Below are 15401 nucleotides of genomic sequence, written 5' to 3'. Positions count from 1 at the left end.
TAAAGTGTATTTTCTACAAGTTACTTAAAATATGATGAAAAAAATGAATTTATTACAACAGCAACAAAGGATTTAATAAACAAACGTTCAAATGAAAGGAAACTTCTTGGCAGGGAAAAACACATTTCAATAAATGTGGGTTTTGAAACTATAATGAAGGTGTCATAACCAGCCATAAAATAACACAATATATATATATATTTATTTATTTTTTATTTTACTAGGCAAGTCAGTTAAGAACAAATTCTTATTTTCAATGACGGCCTAGGAACAGTGGGTTAACTGCCTGTTCAGGGGCAGAACAACAGCTCGGGGATTCGAACTTGCAACCTTTCGGGTACTAGTCCAACGCTCTAACCACTAGGCTACCCTGTCACAACAGGTTTGAATATATTGGTCAAGACAGTGTTATGACCATACTATGGTAAGGTTATGACAAGTTGTGACATGGTTATGACAGTGTCATAACGTATTATGACGCTAGGTGTTAAGTAAAGTGTCACCCAAATTTGCAATCCCTTGCATAATAATGTAGGAAATTGTTGACGTGCGATCACAGAATTGCAGTATCCTGGAGGGATAAAACGTCACTTAGGGCCTCAAACTCTAGGGCCGGCCCTGATGATTTGTTCTACAAGTTGAGATTCAGTTAGTCGCCAGCACACACATGAATGCATTAGTTCAATATTCTCCCTTCATCGGTCAACTCTTCACAAATACAGGTGATTATACATGTGTGTGTGTGTGTGTGTGTGTGTGTGTGTGTGTGTGTTGTGTGTGTGTGTGTGTGTGTGTGTGTGTGTGTGTGTGTGTGTGCCTGCACTGACATCTTTGATATTGAACGTTCTATAAATGCTTAAATTGCCTTTTGACCCTTTGATTGGCTGGTTAGTGCTTATTGGGGACAGCGAGAGGAGCTTATGTGTGCTCTACAGTCATCAGCGTAATCAGTTTTAGAGGTGGGGTGGGGGATGGGTAGTCGGGGTGTGTGGGGGTTAGACTGTTGTTATGGAGACGGGGAATGGCAAGGGTTTGTATTCCATGCTGTGCAGGGTGCAGTGAAGTAGTGCTTTGATACAAAGACTGACTGTGAGAAGTATACTAACATTTCAACGTTTGAAAGCCCTGACAGTGTGTGGTCACTGCAGGCCTCCAATTACTGCACCACTTTCAATTATTTTATCAGATTTTATGCACTTTGATGTGTGTCATTAGATTTTTTTCCACACAGATAATGCCTAGGTAACTGGATTAGTCTATTTAGAAAATGTACCCAATTACAGTCCAGGTCGCTACCCACATGGAAAATACTACAGTTTATAGAAAATACTACAGTACTATCTGGAAAAAAACACTGTAGTAAATACTACAGTAATGCCCGCATAAACACGACATTCCGCAAAAATATGACACTTTTTTAACTATAGAAAATACCACAGTATACAATTTGCATATACCCTGCCCATTCCCATCTATCCCAATTTCTGCCACCCATAAGTGAGAAACCTACTGAACATGCCAGGTAGAGATCATATCCTGTATTACCTTCCCTACAGGTTATAGAAAAGAACAGAAGCCCTGGACTATCTGTTTAGACCTCAATCCAACCTACCAATGAAAATGGCGCCGCAGTGGATAGCAGCCATTTTACGGGCTTCTGACGGGCTCCTAATTTACATCTCGCTGGTTTTTCCATGCATCATCAAGTCCGGACGGCAGCCTTGGGTAAGATGAACGAGGGAGGGGTGTGTCTCTGTTAACAACAGCTGGTGCTCTCGAATGTTAAAGAAGTCTCACGTTTTTGCTCGCCGAGTTAGAATACCTCATGATAAGCTGCAGACTATACTATTTTTTGTAGCTATCTATTTACCACCACAAACTGATGCTGGCACTAAGACCGCACTCACCGAGCTGTATAGGGCCACAAGCATAGAAGAAAATGCACATCTAGAGCAGCCACTTCTCGTGGCCAGGGATTTTAACGCAGAGAAACTGAAATCAATTTGACCTATTTCTTACCAGCTGTACCACCTGTGCAACAAAACTCTAGGTCACCTTTACTCCACCCACAGAAGCGCATACAAGGCTCTCCCTCACCCTCCATATGGCAAATCTGACCATAACTATATCCTCCTGATTCCTGCTTACAAGCCAAAACTGAAAACAGGAAGTACCAGTGACGCACGCCCTTCAATACAGAAGTGGTCCGATGAAGTGCATGCTAAGCTACATGACTGTTTCGCTAGCACAGACTGGAATATGTTCTGGGATTGATCAGATAACATTGAGAAGTTTACCACATCAGTGCATCGACAACGTCATCCCCACAGTGACCATACATACCATGGTTTCCATTAACTGGTAATTGAAGGGGGAAAAAAGCCGATAATTAAGATTGTTGCCGACCAAAATGACAGGGAGAAGAAAATCCTGTTGCAAAATAATGCTGTTTATTCATTGATGGAAATACCAGTCGATGTTAATAGATTTGCTAATTGGTCTGTAGGTTAGTTTGCATAATTCTGTGGAATGAAATTGGCATGTGTGTATTTTCATTAGTCATCATGTAGGCCTATCTAATTTATCCAACATAACTATTACATGCGTACTTGTCACGGATCCCTTTGTATTTGTTTATATGTGCCTTTTGTTCACCATGGTCTTGTCGATTATTTTTACTATGTCCGTTGTTCATGTGAGTACCTGTGCTGTTTGTTTTGGGCTTTCGTGCCATTGTGGATTGCGCAGATGATTAGGGGTCTCGTACCGTGTGTTAATCATTGCGCGCGTGTGTTATTTATTCAAGGTACTCCTCGCTCTTTTGTTTTGCGTTTCAACCCTGTGTTTTGTATAGTGTTTATTTGGTTTTCGTCACCGTGCCTTTACACGGCACGCCGTCATTTGGGCTTAATATTTTTATTTTTTAAACAATGCAACTTCAGCAGCTGCAACTGGCCCGTCCAACGTTGCCACAACGTGTCAGTCCGACGACGCAACTTCAGCAGCTGCAAATGGTCCATCTGACGCCGCCGCAACTTCAGCAGCGGCAACTGGCCCGTCCCCGTGCCTTTACATGAAAGGCACGCCGTAATTTGGGCTTAATTAAAAAAAAAACTTTTACGCATTCCTGCGCCTGTCTCCTGACTCTTCATACCAACGTGACAGTACTGTATACAGAGACTATTTTGAACTGGATTTCTACTGTAGTAAAACATGTGCTTTTCAAAGCCAATTCAATATGCAACAACTCTAAATGCAATCGCATATTAAACTTTTGGGGCACAAGAAAAAATAACTGCTATTTTTATTTCTCAACTGGTAATTGAAGCACGTCTCCCATTCACCAATTAAGCGCAGGCAACAAGCTATCAGTGTGTCACCGACCACTTTACAATGTGAGCTGGAGGCAGTATGCATTTTGAAAACATAATAATATTCAGGGTTCAAATAATGGATCATCTTACTTCAAAGTAGCTTTTAGGCTAAATCTGACCATGGACGTGGAGGCAATTATTTTATAAAGACTTTCAAGCTTACAATTCATCCTACATTTACATCATTTAGCAGATGCGCTTATCCAGATCGACTTACAGGAGCAATAAGTGCCTTGCTCAAGGGCACATGGACAGATTTTTCACCTAGTCAGCTCGTGGATTCAAGCCAGCAAACTTTTGGTTACTGGCCCAACGCTCTTAACCGCTAGAATACCTGCCTGCCATTTCTACCATTCGGCATGCCAGTTATGATTTTCACATATGCATTTCGGTCTCTGCCACATGGACACATTGATACATCGTGATCCATTGGCAGCTAAAGAAATGAGTGCATGGAACTCATAGCCTATAGGCCAAATGCAGCACTAGGCCTTTAACATCCATGTCTCTTTCACTCTGAGGATTGGTGATTATCGAGGTGGAGATTGTTGGAAAGATTTTTTCAAATAGCTTACTGTGAGGAACTTATAGGGTTAAACTATTATCATTCGTAATGGATGTAAAAAACAACAACAACACTTTCCTACATTTCTAAGTTACTAAACATTATCAGGAAGGAGAAACCAGACACATGCTCATATGGTGCACTCCAAACAAATGACAATGGAAAAAATGTAGAAATCTCATATATGTTGGTTATGAAATAATTCAAAACTTGTTTCTCACAAGGGTAGCAGGTTGTAACAACGTTTCCACTCCGAGAATGAGAACAGTAAATGACCGATTAATACATGCATTAACAGAAATTGATGTAACCGAATGACAGGGATTAAGGGTACATTGACTACTGGTCACATATGTAATGGGGAATTGATTGAAAACAAAAAACAATGGGAAAATAATTCACACAATGGAACAATGAATGCGCAAGAATTGGCGGGGGACAGCTGAGACATTCTGGAGAGAGATTTGCCTATACAGTGCATTTGCAAAGTATTAAAACCCCTTTACTTTTTCCACATTTTGGCTTATTCTAAAATGGATTAAATAAATAAAAATCTTCATCAATCTACACACAATACCCCATAATGACAAAGCAAAAACAGGTTTTTAGATTTTTTAGCAAACGTATTACAAATAAAAAACAGATATATCTTATTTACATAAGTATTCATACCCTTTGCTATAAAATTGATTGGACATGATTTAGAAAGGCACACACCTGTCTATATAAGGTCCCACGGTTGACAGTGCATGTCAGAGCAAAAACCAAACAATGAGGTCTCAGGAATTGTCCATAGACCTCAAGAGCCAGGATTGTGTCGAGGCACAGATCTGGGGAAGGGTACCAAAAAATATTGGAGGTTCTCATGAACACAGTGACCTCCATCATTCATAAATGGAATAAGTTTGGAACCACCTTCCTAGAGATGACCGCTCGGCCAAACAGAGCAGTCAGGGGAGAAGGGCCTAGGTCAGGAAGTTGACAAAGAACCTGATAGTCACTCTGACAGAGCTCCAGAGTTCCTCTGTGGAGGTGGGAGAACCTTCCAACAGGACAACCATCTCTTCAGCACTCCACCAATCAGGTCTTTATGGTAGAGTTGCCAGACGGAAGCCACTCCTCAGTAAAAGGCACATGACAGCCCGCTTGGAGTTTTACAGAGGGCACCTAAAGGACTGTCAGACCATGAAAAACAAGATTCTCTGGTCTGATGAAAAGAAGATTGAACTCTTTGGCCTGAATGCCAAGCGTCATGTCTGGAGGAAACCTGGCACCATCTCTAAGGTGAAGCATGGTGGTGGCAGCATCATGCTGTGGGGATGTTTTTCAGCGGCAGGGACTGGGAGGCTAGTAAGGATCGAAAGTACAGAGAGATCCTTGATGAAAACCTGCTCCAGAGCACACAGGACCTCAGACTGAGGCGAAGGTTCACCTTCCAACAGGACAATGATCATAAGCACATAGCCAAGACAACGCATGAGTGGCTTCGGGACAAGTCTCTGAATGTCTTTGAGTGGCCCAGCCAGAGCCCAGACTTGAACCCTATCGGACATCTCTGGAAAGACCGATAATAGCTGTGCAGTGACGCTCCAAATCCAACCTGACAGAGCTTGAGAGGATCTGCAGAGAAGAATGGGAGGAACTCCCCAATTACAGGTGCACCAAGATTATAGTGTCATACCCAAGAAAACTCGAGGAAGTAATTGCTGTCAAAGGTACTTCAACAAAGTACTGAGTAAAGGTTCTGAATACTTGTGTAAATGTGATATTTCCATTTTTTAATACTTTAGCTAAAATTTCTGAAACCTAGTTTTTGCTTTGTCATTATGGGGTATTGCGTATAGATTTATGAGGGATAAAAAATATATATATATTTTAGAGTAAGGCTGTAACGTAACAAAAAGTCAAGGGGTCTGAATACTTTTGAGATGCACTGCATCTTCGCCACACATCCCTCCCTTCTTGTCTCAACATTTAAAATTATACTCAAGACACATTATCTTCACACATATTTTAGATGCTTTTCACTGACAGCCACCACTCAGTAATCAGCTAGGCCTATCGTCACGCACACTGCCCAAATTGCGGGCTTTCAACATAGGCATAGGCCTATGAGCTTGGGATTTGAAACAATCCACTGATATTTATTTTTTTAAAGCTTATGATCCTCATTTCCTCTTTGGCTAAGTCATGCTTTCTGGTGAAGTATTTTGAATTATTTTATTTATTTCTGTAAAGACAGGAGTAATAATTTCATTTTGGCAAATTGATTTCCGTTTACTTCCCTATTGGATCCGCTATGGTTTCTCTCTCCTGTTCTATTGATTTTCATATCAACTTTATTTAGTTTTCCATGAAGCCAAAGGCACAATCCTAGTCGTATTAGCAATCCATCCTAGTTGTTGAATTTTTAGATTACCCCTCTTTCTAAGTTTCTAGAAGAGATTTTCATCTGTCACATATGGAACCGCCATCAGGTGTGCTGTTTAGAACGGGTCTTTTCCTGTGAATTGCATTTTGGCAAATGTTTGAAAATGACTTTTTATTGACTGCTTCATTACATTAGTTGCATGTTCTGTTAAGATGCATTACCATAATTTAAATGTAATTTCTGTCATTTTGAGCACAGTGGGTGGACACCCTACTTTAAATCTTCCCGGTAATGCTGTCCGGTGCCACATTTTCCTAAGGGAAACCTTGATATGTACATATCCCAACCAGAAGCCACAAAATACAGGTACCATTCGCACTGTAATAAAGGCTAGAGCTGCCACTTTCAGGGAACGGATTGTGCAACATTTACCCATTATTCCTTTCAAAATTCTTCAAACTTCGTCAAATTGGTTGTTGATCATTATTAGACACCGACACAGATTTTAAAGTAGATTTAAGTCAAAACTGTAACTCGGCCACTCACGAACATTCCCTGTCTTCTTGGTAAGCAACTCCAGTGTAGAGTTGGCCTTGTATTTTAGGTTATTGTCCTGCTGAAAGGTGAATTCATCACCCAGTGTCTGGTGGAAAGCAGACTGAACCAGGTTTTCTTATAGGATTTTTCCTGTGACATTAACTTTTTATTCGGAAACGATTACAAGCATACCCATAACATGATGCAGCCACCACTATGCTTGAAAATATGGAGAGTGGTACTCAGTAATGTTAGGGATGCAAATCTAATACAACAAAGAGCACTTTGTATTCAGGACAAAAAATGAATTACATCTGCTGTATTACTTTAGTGCCTTGTTGAAAACAGAATGAATGTTTTGGAATAGTTCTGCTTTTTCTTTTACCCATCTACCAATAGGTGCCATCCTTTGCAAGGCATTGGAAAACCTCCCTGGTCATTGTAGCTGAATCGATGTTTGAAATTCACTGCTCGACTAAGGGACCTTAGAGATAATTGTATGTGTGGCGTACAAGAGATGAGGTAGTTATAAAATAATTATGTTAAACACTATTATTGCAGAGTGAGCATGCAAATGGTTAAGCAAACGTTTTACTTCTGAAATTATTTCGACTTGCCATAACAAAGGGGTTGAATACTTATTGACTCAAAGACATTTCTGCTTTTCATTTTTTATAAATGTTTAAACATTTCTAATAATATCATTCCACTTTGACATTATGGGGTATTGTGAGTAGGCCAGTGACTAAAAAAAAAGTAGGCTATAACGCAACACGATGTGGAAAAAGTCAAGGGGTGTGAATACTTTGACGGCACTGTAAATTCTGCATCTACCTCAATTACCTCGCAAGCCTGCACGTCAACTCGGTACTGGTACCCCGTGTACATAGCCAAGTTATCGTTACTCCTTGTCTATTTATTCCTTGTGATATTATTTCTCTTTTTCTCTGTGTTGTTGGGAAGGGCCCATAGGTAAGCATTTCACTGTTAGTCTACACTTGTTTTCTACGAATCATGTGACCCAATAACATTCAATTTTATTGGATTTTGATTGATTTGATTGACAGGTTATGGACAATGTGCTATTTTATTATTCCTCCATTATGTTTGCTACCATGCTGTGTTGTCTTAGTTCTCTCTTTATGTAGTGTTGTGGTGTCTCTTGTCGTAATGTGTGTTTTGTCCTATATTTTTATTTTATTTAAAATGTTTAATCCCAACCTCCATCTCCACAGGAGGCCTTTTGGTAGGCCATCATTGTAAATAAGAATGTGTTCTTAACTGACTTGCCTAGTTAAATAAAGGTTCAATTAAAATAATAATAATAAAACTAATTCTTCAAGGAGGAATTTGGGGAAGCAGGTGGTTAGAGAGTAGGGCCAGTAACCGAAAGGTTGCTAGATCGAATCCCCAAGGAAAAAACGTGTTGTTCTGCCCCTGAATAAGGCAGATAACCAACTGTTCCTAGGCTGTCATTGTAAATAAGAATTTGTTCTTAACTGACTTGCCTAGTAAAATAAAAGGAGAATGACTCCATTTATAAGTCAAAGACATTAACACTATGGTAAATAATAGATTAAATGTCTGCAAACACTACAGTATACTAGTCTGCAAAAACTACGTTATATACTACAGTCTGCAGTATACTACAATCTGCAAAAACACTACATTAATTACTTAAGCAATAAGGCCTGAGTGGGTGTGGTGTATGGCCAATGCGGAGTGCCTGGATACAGCCCTTAGCCGTTGTATATTGGCCATATACCACAAACCCCCGAAGTGCCTTATTGCCATTATATAACACAGCTGTCAGCCAATCAGCATTCAGGACTCGAATCACCCAGTTTATAATATAGTATATACTACAGTTTTATTTTACTACATTATTTATACTATAGTTAACTATAAATGCTACAGTATACTACAGTGAATACTACAGTGAATACTACAGTAAAGTTCTCAAAAACACTACAGTGAATACTATAATATTTATACCATAGTATTTTTTATGTGGAATTGTTATTGTAATATTTTGTACAGCATATTGTGGCATCTATCTCATTGTGTAAGCTATATGTACACTCCAAAAGGGTTCTTCGGCTGTCCCCATAGGAGAACCCTTTTTGGTTCCAGCTAGAACTCTTCAGGTTCTCGATAGCACCTTTTTTCCCCCAAAAGTGTACAGATGATGGGTGACATTTTCTGTCCAACGCACAGGCCTTAAAGTGAGCTAAATAGTGATCTTACCAAAAACAACCATATAATTTCAAATGGATGGTATGGCACTACCGCAAAATAAGTTTGGGAATATTGTATTGATACCGGCATTGTTTGTGTGTGTGTGTATCTGCATTGACTCACCATGGTACGTGCGGTTCCACATCCTCTTGGTGACGATGTCCCCTCGCGGCCGGCCCCCTCCCTCGGCTATGGTCTCGTTCAGGGCCTGAGAGTAAAGCATTACCCCGTCATAGAAGCCTCCTGCTATCAGGTTTGTCTAGAAAGATGGAGGGAGGAGGACCGTCATCAAATCTTGTTATATCCACTCTCATACCATCTGTTGTTCTCTCCTCTTCATCTGTTTATTGTTACTTTTCCACCTGTCTATCTTGTCATTCACTTTTTAGTCCTGTACCTCTCTGACACACATCTCACGTCTGAGACTATCCATAACAAGTGTGTTTATTTGTGCGTGTAAGGGTGTGTGTGCGTGAGCCAGAGTCAAGCCTGTATGTTACTCAGTGTTTGTAAGCACGACTGTGTGTCTTGAATAGCCCTTGAAAGAGTTCACGCTGACATAGGGATTATTTACTGGCCCCGAATGCAACTGTGTAACTATAAATATGAACTATTATAGAATGCCTAACACAGGCTCAAAAGTAGAGCCCAGACTAGGAGCTTGGATTTACACTTGTGCCAAAACTGGCCATATCTCCACATCACTCAGACATGGAGAAATAGAGCCTATTCCCCTGTGGTTAGAAATATGTCTAACCTCCCACTGCGGACTTGGGACAGCTGGAGAAGCCCTGTAAATGAACCTTGACGATGCTGTAAATGGCACAGTCCACTGGAATATCCTCGGAGTAGCTTCGTCTCTTTCACTGAATCATAATTCAAGCCATCTACAGTCAGGTCCAGAATTATTGGCACCCTTGATAAAAGATGAAAGAGATTTTGTTTAACAAGTAATAATTCTTTATCTTAAAAAGATAGGGGTATTGGCACCCCTGTTTTCAATACCTTTCAATCCCTCACCTTGCGACAACAATGGCACTGAGACTTTTTCTAAAATGTTTTATAAGACTGCAACACTTTGGGAGGGATCTTAGACCATTCCTCCACAATCTTTTCAGATCAAGTCGGGAGACTGACATGCCCATTGCAAAATGTTGATTTTCTGGCCAATTAACCATTTATTTGTGGATTTGTATGTGTTATTGTCTTGCTGGAAGATCCACTTGCCTTCAATGTTCAGCCCTCAGGCAGAGGCTAAAATGTCCAGGTACTGGGTAAGGTTCATGATGCCATTGACCACAAGAAGAGTCCCAGGACCTTTCTCTGAGCAATTGTATTAGTTTAAAATAAAAATGTTTTGGGAGGATACAATACATCTCTCAATATTTGTATTATTTATTTTACTCAGTCTTTTTATTCATCTTCATCAAGGGTGCCAATAATTCTGGACTTGACTGTATGTCCATTTATTCTACCTTTATTTAACTAGGCAAGTCAGTTAAGAACAAATTCTTATTTACAATGTCAGCCTAGGAACAGTGTACAGGAGCAGAATGACAGATTTTTACTTTGTCAGCTCAGGGATTTGATCTCGCAACCTTTCGGTTACTAGTCCAACGCTCTAACCACTAGGCTACCTGTCGTCCGGCCATCCATCCTCCCACCCGTCCACCAGCAAACCTTCAAATCCAAGCAATGTTAGCTGAAACATTGCCGACAAACTATACACCCACTCACCCATCCAACCAACCAACTGTTCCTTCATACATTAACCAAACATAAGCTTAATATAAACAAACATTATGCGTATTTAGCCAGTTCTCTTCTCTGTCTGTTTCTATTTAAATTGACCTTTTACTCTGTACACGTTGTGGGATTCAGTGTGTATTATCAGTAAGTACAGTAGTGATTGGATTTTAGTGACTCATGCTGTGTTAGGTATTTTTGACAGATGCTGTCGCCCACAGGTAACAAGAGATGAAGATATGAAGGAATTTAATAATGAAACTATGAGTCTATAATGAATCTCCAAAGCATGCAGAAGTAGTTGTAGGGGTGAGAGAAATAAACTTCCAATATGGGCATTTAAAGTGTTGGGCGGCTGAAAGACTTTACTATGTCAAAAACATTGGCCAGGTGGACTGATTCAAGCCCAGTACAGACACACAGAAGACAGAAAAATAAAGCTTGGTTTGTGGAGAGAGCTGTTCACTGGCAAAAGACAGAAGGAAGGACAGACTGACAGACAGACAAACGCCACATTTATGTTCAAAAAGGCAAGTTTCGTCCTGGTGAGTCGCAGACCGATGTGACGGCAAAGCAGACAAAATTAAGTAGGTGTTGGCCACAGTGGAGTCGCACAGAATTGCGTCTGTGACTCACCAGGACGCCACCTTTCTACCATAAATGTGGCTTAAAGGCCCAGTGCAGTCAAAATATGTGATTTCTCTGTGCTTTATATAGTCTTCCACACTATGAAGTTGGAATAATACTTTGAAATTGTGAAAATTATGATAATGCCCTTTTAGTGTAGGAGCTGTTTGGTGGGATGGAGTTTTGGCCTGTCTGGTGACATCACTGTAAATTGGGAAATAGACCAATAAGAAAGAGTTCCAAACCTCTCTGCTCTGCCAATAACAGCTAGTTTGCAGGCCACTCCCAGACAGTCCTAGTAAAATTCTTGCTTGAAAAATTGCTCTTGCTAAGAAGCTATTATTTTTACCATTTTAATTGAAAACAATCACAGTTAGGTATTTAATTTTATCCAGAAAGGATTTGATATTGAGATAAAAATGGCTGCATTGGACCTTTAACAGGAAGGCAGACACAGAGACACAGGTACATGAGCTGGCCCCTGAGCGAACAACATTCCCCACACTCCATCCCTTGTTGGCTCTAATAAAGGTGGAGCGCCTGCCCTCCACATCGCTCGTTCAGCACTTTGGAAGGCACCACCTAGGGACGTTGAGTACCAATTTAAGCTCTCTTTCAGAGGAAAGCCCTGAATTTTAGCCAGGCAGCTCTCTACACCCACACTCCCCCTACACCTCACTCTATTACCACCCACAACTCAAACATAATAACATCATTTATATACCTTGACATGGTTTCACACATTTAATGTCTTGCACAAACCGTGTAATTTACTAAATGTTCAGAGACATTTTCATTTGTGTATTTAGGTGGAACTTACTATGTCTACCACACAAATGCAATAAAGATGCATGGAACTGCTTTCACGAGCTGACAAATCCACACAGATGTTTAGCCTGAACTTTAGCCCGTCTCCTAGTGTAATAAGCAGGGCTGCTCAAGTATACTGTGCAATAATGGCTGCCATTTCTACATTGGATCTGTGTTGCTATGGAAATTAGGAGATCATCAAGTTTTCCTAAGTGCCAAATGAGAGGGGAAGCGTAACTTTCTACCTTTCCTGGACTGCCGCTGGGCTAATTAGTGACCAGCTCGCTAGCTTCCTAACTGAGGGGCCATTGATTGGGCTGAGACTAGAGACACTGGAGTGTGACACACAGCCCCTATCACTTGAATTTAGGTCAGCTCCACCATGCTTATGAGATTCTGTGAGAGACTTTCCAACAACCTTAGCTCACTGACATTGAACCCAGCAGTGGCTATAAAGCAACAGTTTGTTATTTTCCATAAACCACATGATGCCACACACCAAAAAGATCCCCAGAATCTTCCCAAGGGGAGATATGTAACTCAATATGCTCTATTCGACAGATAAATCCCTGTTTGCAGTGTAAAAAGACCTGTGGCATAACTTCATCCATCGAAAGCCAGGTTTGTGTGGAAAATATACACTCTAGCAAGCCCAATAATCCACTTAGAAAACAGGGTGACGCATGAGATTCATGAATGCTACTACTGTATGTTTCAACACCAGGATTCTCAGAGACAGAAAAAGCAGTAAGCCACTGGCATTCAGCCTATTTTAATTTCTGCAAGATGCTTCTGTACAGTATATCACATTGTGAGCTTGTTATCGGTTCTATAACCTATACTATTTTAGCATAGCCAAAAATAACATTTTTTATTTTTTATGAATGCATAGCTAACCATTTATTATAGCAATGGTTACCAGAACTGCATGTCCCAACATGCAGAATTTAGCATTTAAGTGGAACATCTAAATCGGTTGCCAGACAACAGTCTAATTAAGTTGTCATTTTACTTGACATTCATACTTAGGGATTGTGCAAACCAAGTGCAAGGAAATTACCATTTCTAGATGTCCCACAGCGATCACTGACGGACTTTAAAATAGTGGAATTTAAATGCAACACCTATACTTACAGTTTGATAATTGCGTCTGCTAAATGACTTAAATGTAAATGTAAATGTAATTAAGGTAATTCTATACTAGCAAATCCAGCCAGAGCCAGAAGGCAAAACACCAGAAAGTTAATTCTCTACACAAAAAGGGTTCTTCAGCTGTCCACATAGGAGGACGCTTTTTGGTTCCAGGTAGGTTCTTCAAAGGGTTCAACCCCCAAAAACATTTGTTTTTTTCTAAGGGTGTAGATTCAAAGCATAGACTCCAATCTTCACCTTTATATAAATAATTACAGCTGGTTTTAGAACAGGAGCGAGAGAGAGAGAGAGAGGGAGAGAGACAGAGAGAGCAAAACTATCTAAATAAAGAGAAAGATTGGGAGAGGAGAAAAAAAAGAGGAAATTGTGAAGGTGTTTTTTGATATACGAGGGGCCAGAGTCTTAACCACCCCATTTATGTCACCAGAAGCTTAACTGACATGCTCTGCCCTGAATAACTCATACAAGCAACATTTATCCAGTAAACCCTGTTGATGGAATGGGACAACCCAAGGATCTGTAGTGGGGACAATGAGGAATTACTATAGTAGTATATCGTACAATTTTCCGTCCACTCCTCATAGGACATTATTAAATCGTTGAAAATGGTGCATCAAATGACAATATTCCATATCTACGGTTGCCATTCAAATACCATTTAAGAACTAGTGTTGCACACATCCCATTGCAGAACATCTGTATTGGTGAAGAATAAACCTACCTACGTTTTTTTACCATGAGATCCATTAGCACTGAGGGGAAATCATGAAAATTCTACAGCCTCTTGGATGTCCTCTCTTGGTCCCAGCAGCCTTTGAAAGGTCATGCATTGTGAAGGCAGGTAGAGGTGGTACAGTTTGGGCCCACATCGGTAACAGTGAGCCAGTTACCCACCTTGCGAGCAATACATTTTAGCGATCCCCTTCATGACAGCTTAGACTAAAACAAAAAATGTTAAATTAATTTCCTGAAATTCTACACATTTTGCCATGCGGCTGAGGGAAAGATTTAGCTGTTTTTAATATGATAACTGATGATCAATTGGCCCGACCCCGGTTGGGGATTTGACCATGATTACTACACGTTTAGATAGCTGGCCGCTAGACTACCGTATCAATCTAAAAAATGATTTGCTGACATGGGATAATTGAGTGACTGCTGATGCACAACCAAATTTTTAAATTGCACCTTTTATTATTCTAAGCTTTTATTGTATTATATTGTTATAACTCTCAACAGTAAGTTGAGGCCAGGACTGAGTTCCAAAATATTCTTTGGTTTGATTTTTTTTATTGGTCAGCGGGCCTACAAAAGGGGGTTGCCCATCCCTGGCAGTCTCTATGGGTGTGCCACAGGGTTCAATCCTCGGGTCGACTCTCTTCTCTGTATACATCAATGATGTCGCTCTTGCTGATGGTGATTCTTTGATCCACCTCTACGCAGACAACACCATTCTGTATATCTCAAGCCCTTCTTAATACACTGTGTTAACTAACCTCCAGATGAGCTTCAACTCTCCTTCCATGGCTTCCAACGGCTCTTAAAACCTCTTGGAACTACCCATCCCGTATCCGGGAGAATTGTCATCAACTACACTAATTAGCATAGCGCAACGGTCAAAAAATATTACTAGAAAATATTCATATTCATGAAATCACAAGTGAAATATAGTGAAACACAGCTTAGTCTTTTATTAATCACCCTGTCATCTCAGATTTTGAAATTATGCTTTACAGCCAAAGCAAGACAAGTGTTTGTGTACGTTTATCGATAGCCTAGCATAGCATTATGTCCAGCTAGCAGCAGGAAGCTTGGTCACAAATCAGAAAAGCAATCCAATTAACCGTTTACCTTTGATTATTTTTGGATGTTTTCACTGACGAGACTCCCAGTTAGACAGCAAATGTTCCTTTTGTTCCATAAAGATTATTTTTATACCCAAAATACCTCCTTTTGTTGGTCACGTTGTGTTGAGAAATCC

General features: G+C 40.2%; 1 protein-coding gene across 3 annotated transcripts in view; it reads right to left on the bottom strand.

Annotated features, from left to right (window-relative positions):
* LOC124043472 (atrial natriuretic peptide receptor 1-like) overlaps nt 1-15401 on the bottom strand; it is a 131099-nt gene that overhangs the window by 75029 nt on the left and 40669 nt on the right. For all 3 annotated transcript variants that reach the window (XM_046362098.1, XM_046362099.1, XM_046362100.1), the window contains one exon: nt 9209-9344. In XM_046362098.1, coding sequence (XP_046218054.1) covers nt 9209-9344 — 136 coding nt within the window. The remainder of the gene's footprint in view (nt 1-9208; nt 9345-15401) is intronic.

The sequence above is a fragment of the Oncorhynchus gorbuscha genome, linkage group LG09 (assembly GCF_021184085.1).
Source record: "Oncorhynchus gorbuscha isolate QuinsamMale2020 ecotype Even-year linkage group LG09, OgorEven_v1.0, whole genome shotgun sequence".
Lineage (NCBI taxonomy): Eukaryota > Metazoa > Chordata > Actinopteri > Salmoniformes > Salmonidae > Oncorhynchus > Oncorhynchus gorbuscha.
This window is presented reverse-complemented; position numbering and strand designations above follow the sequence as displayed.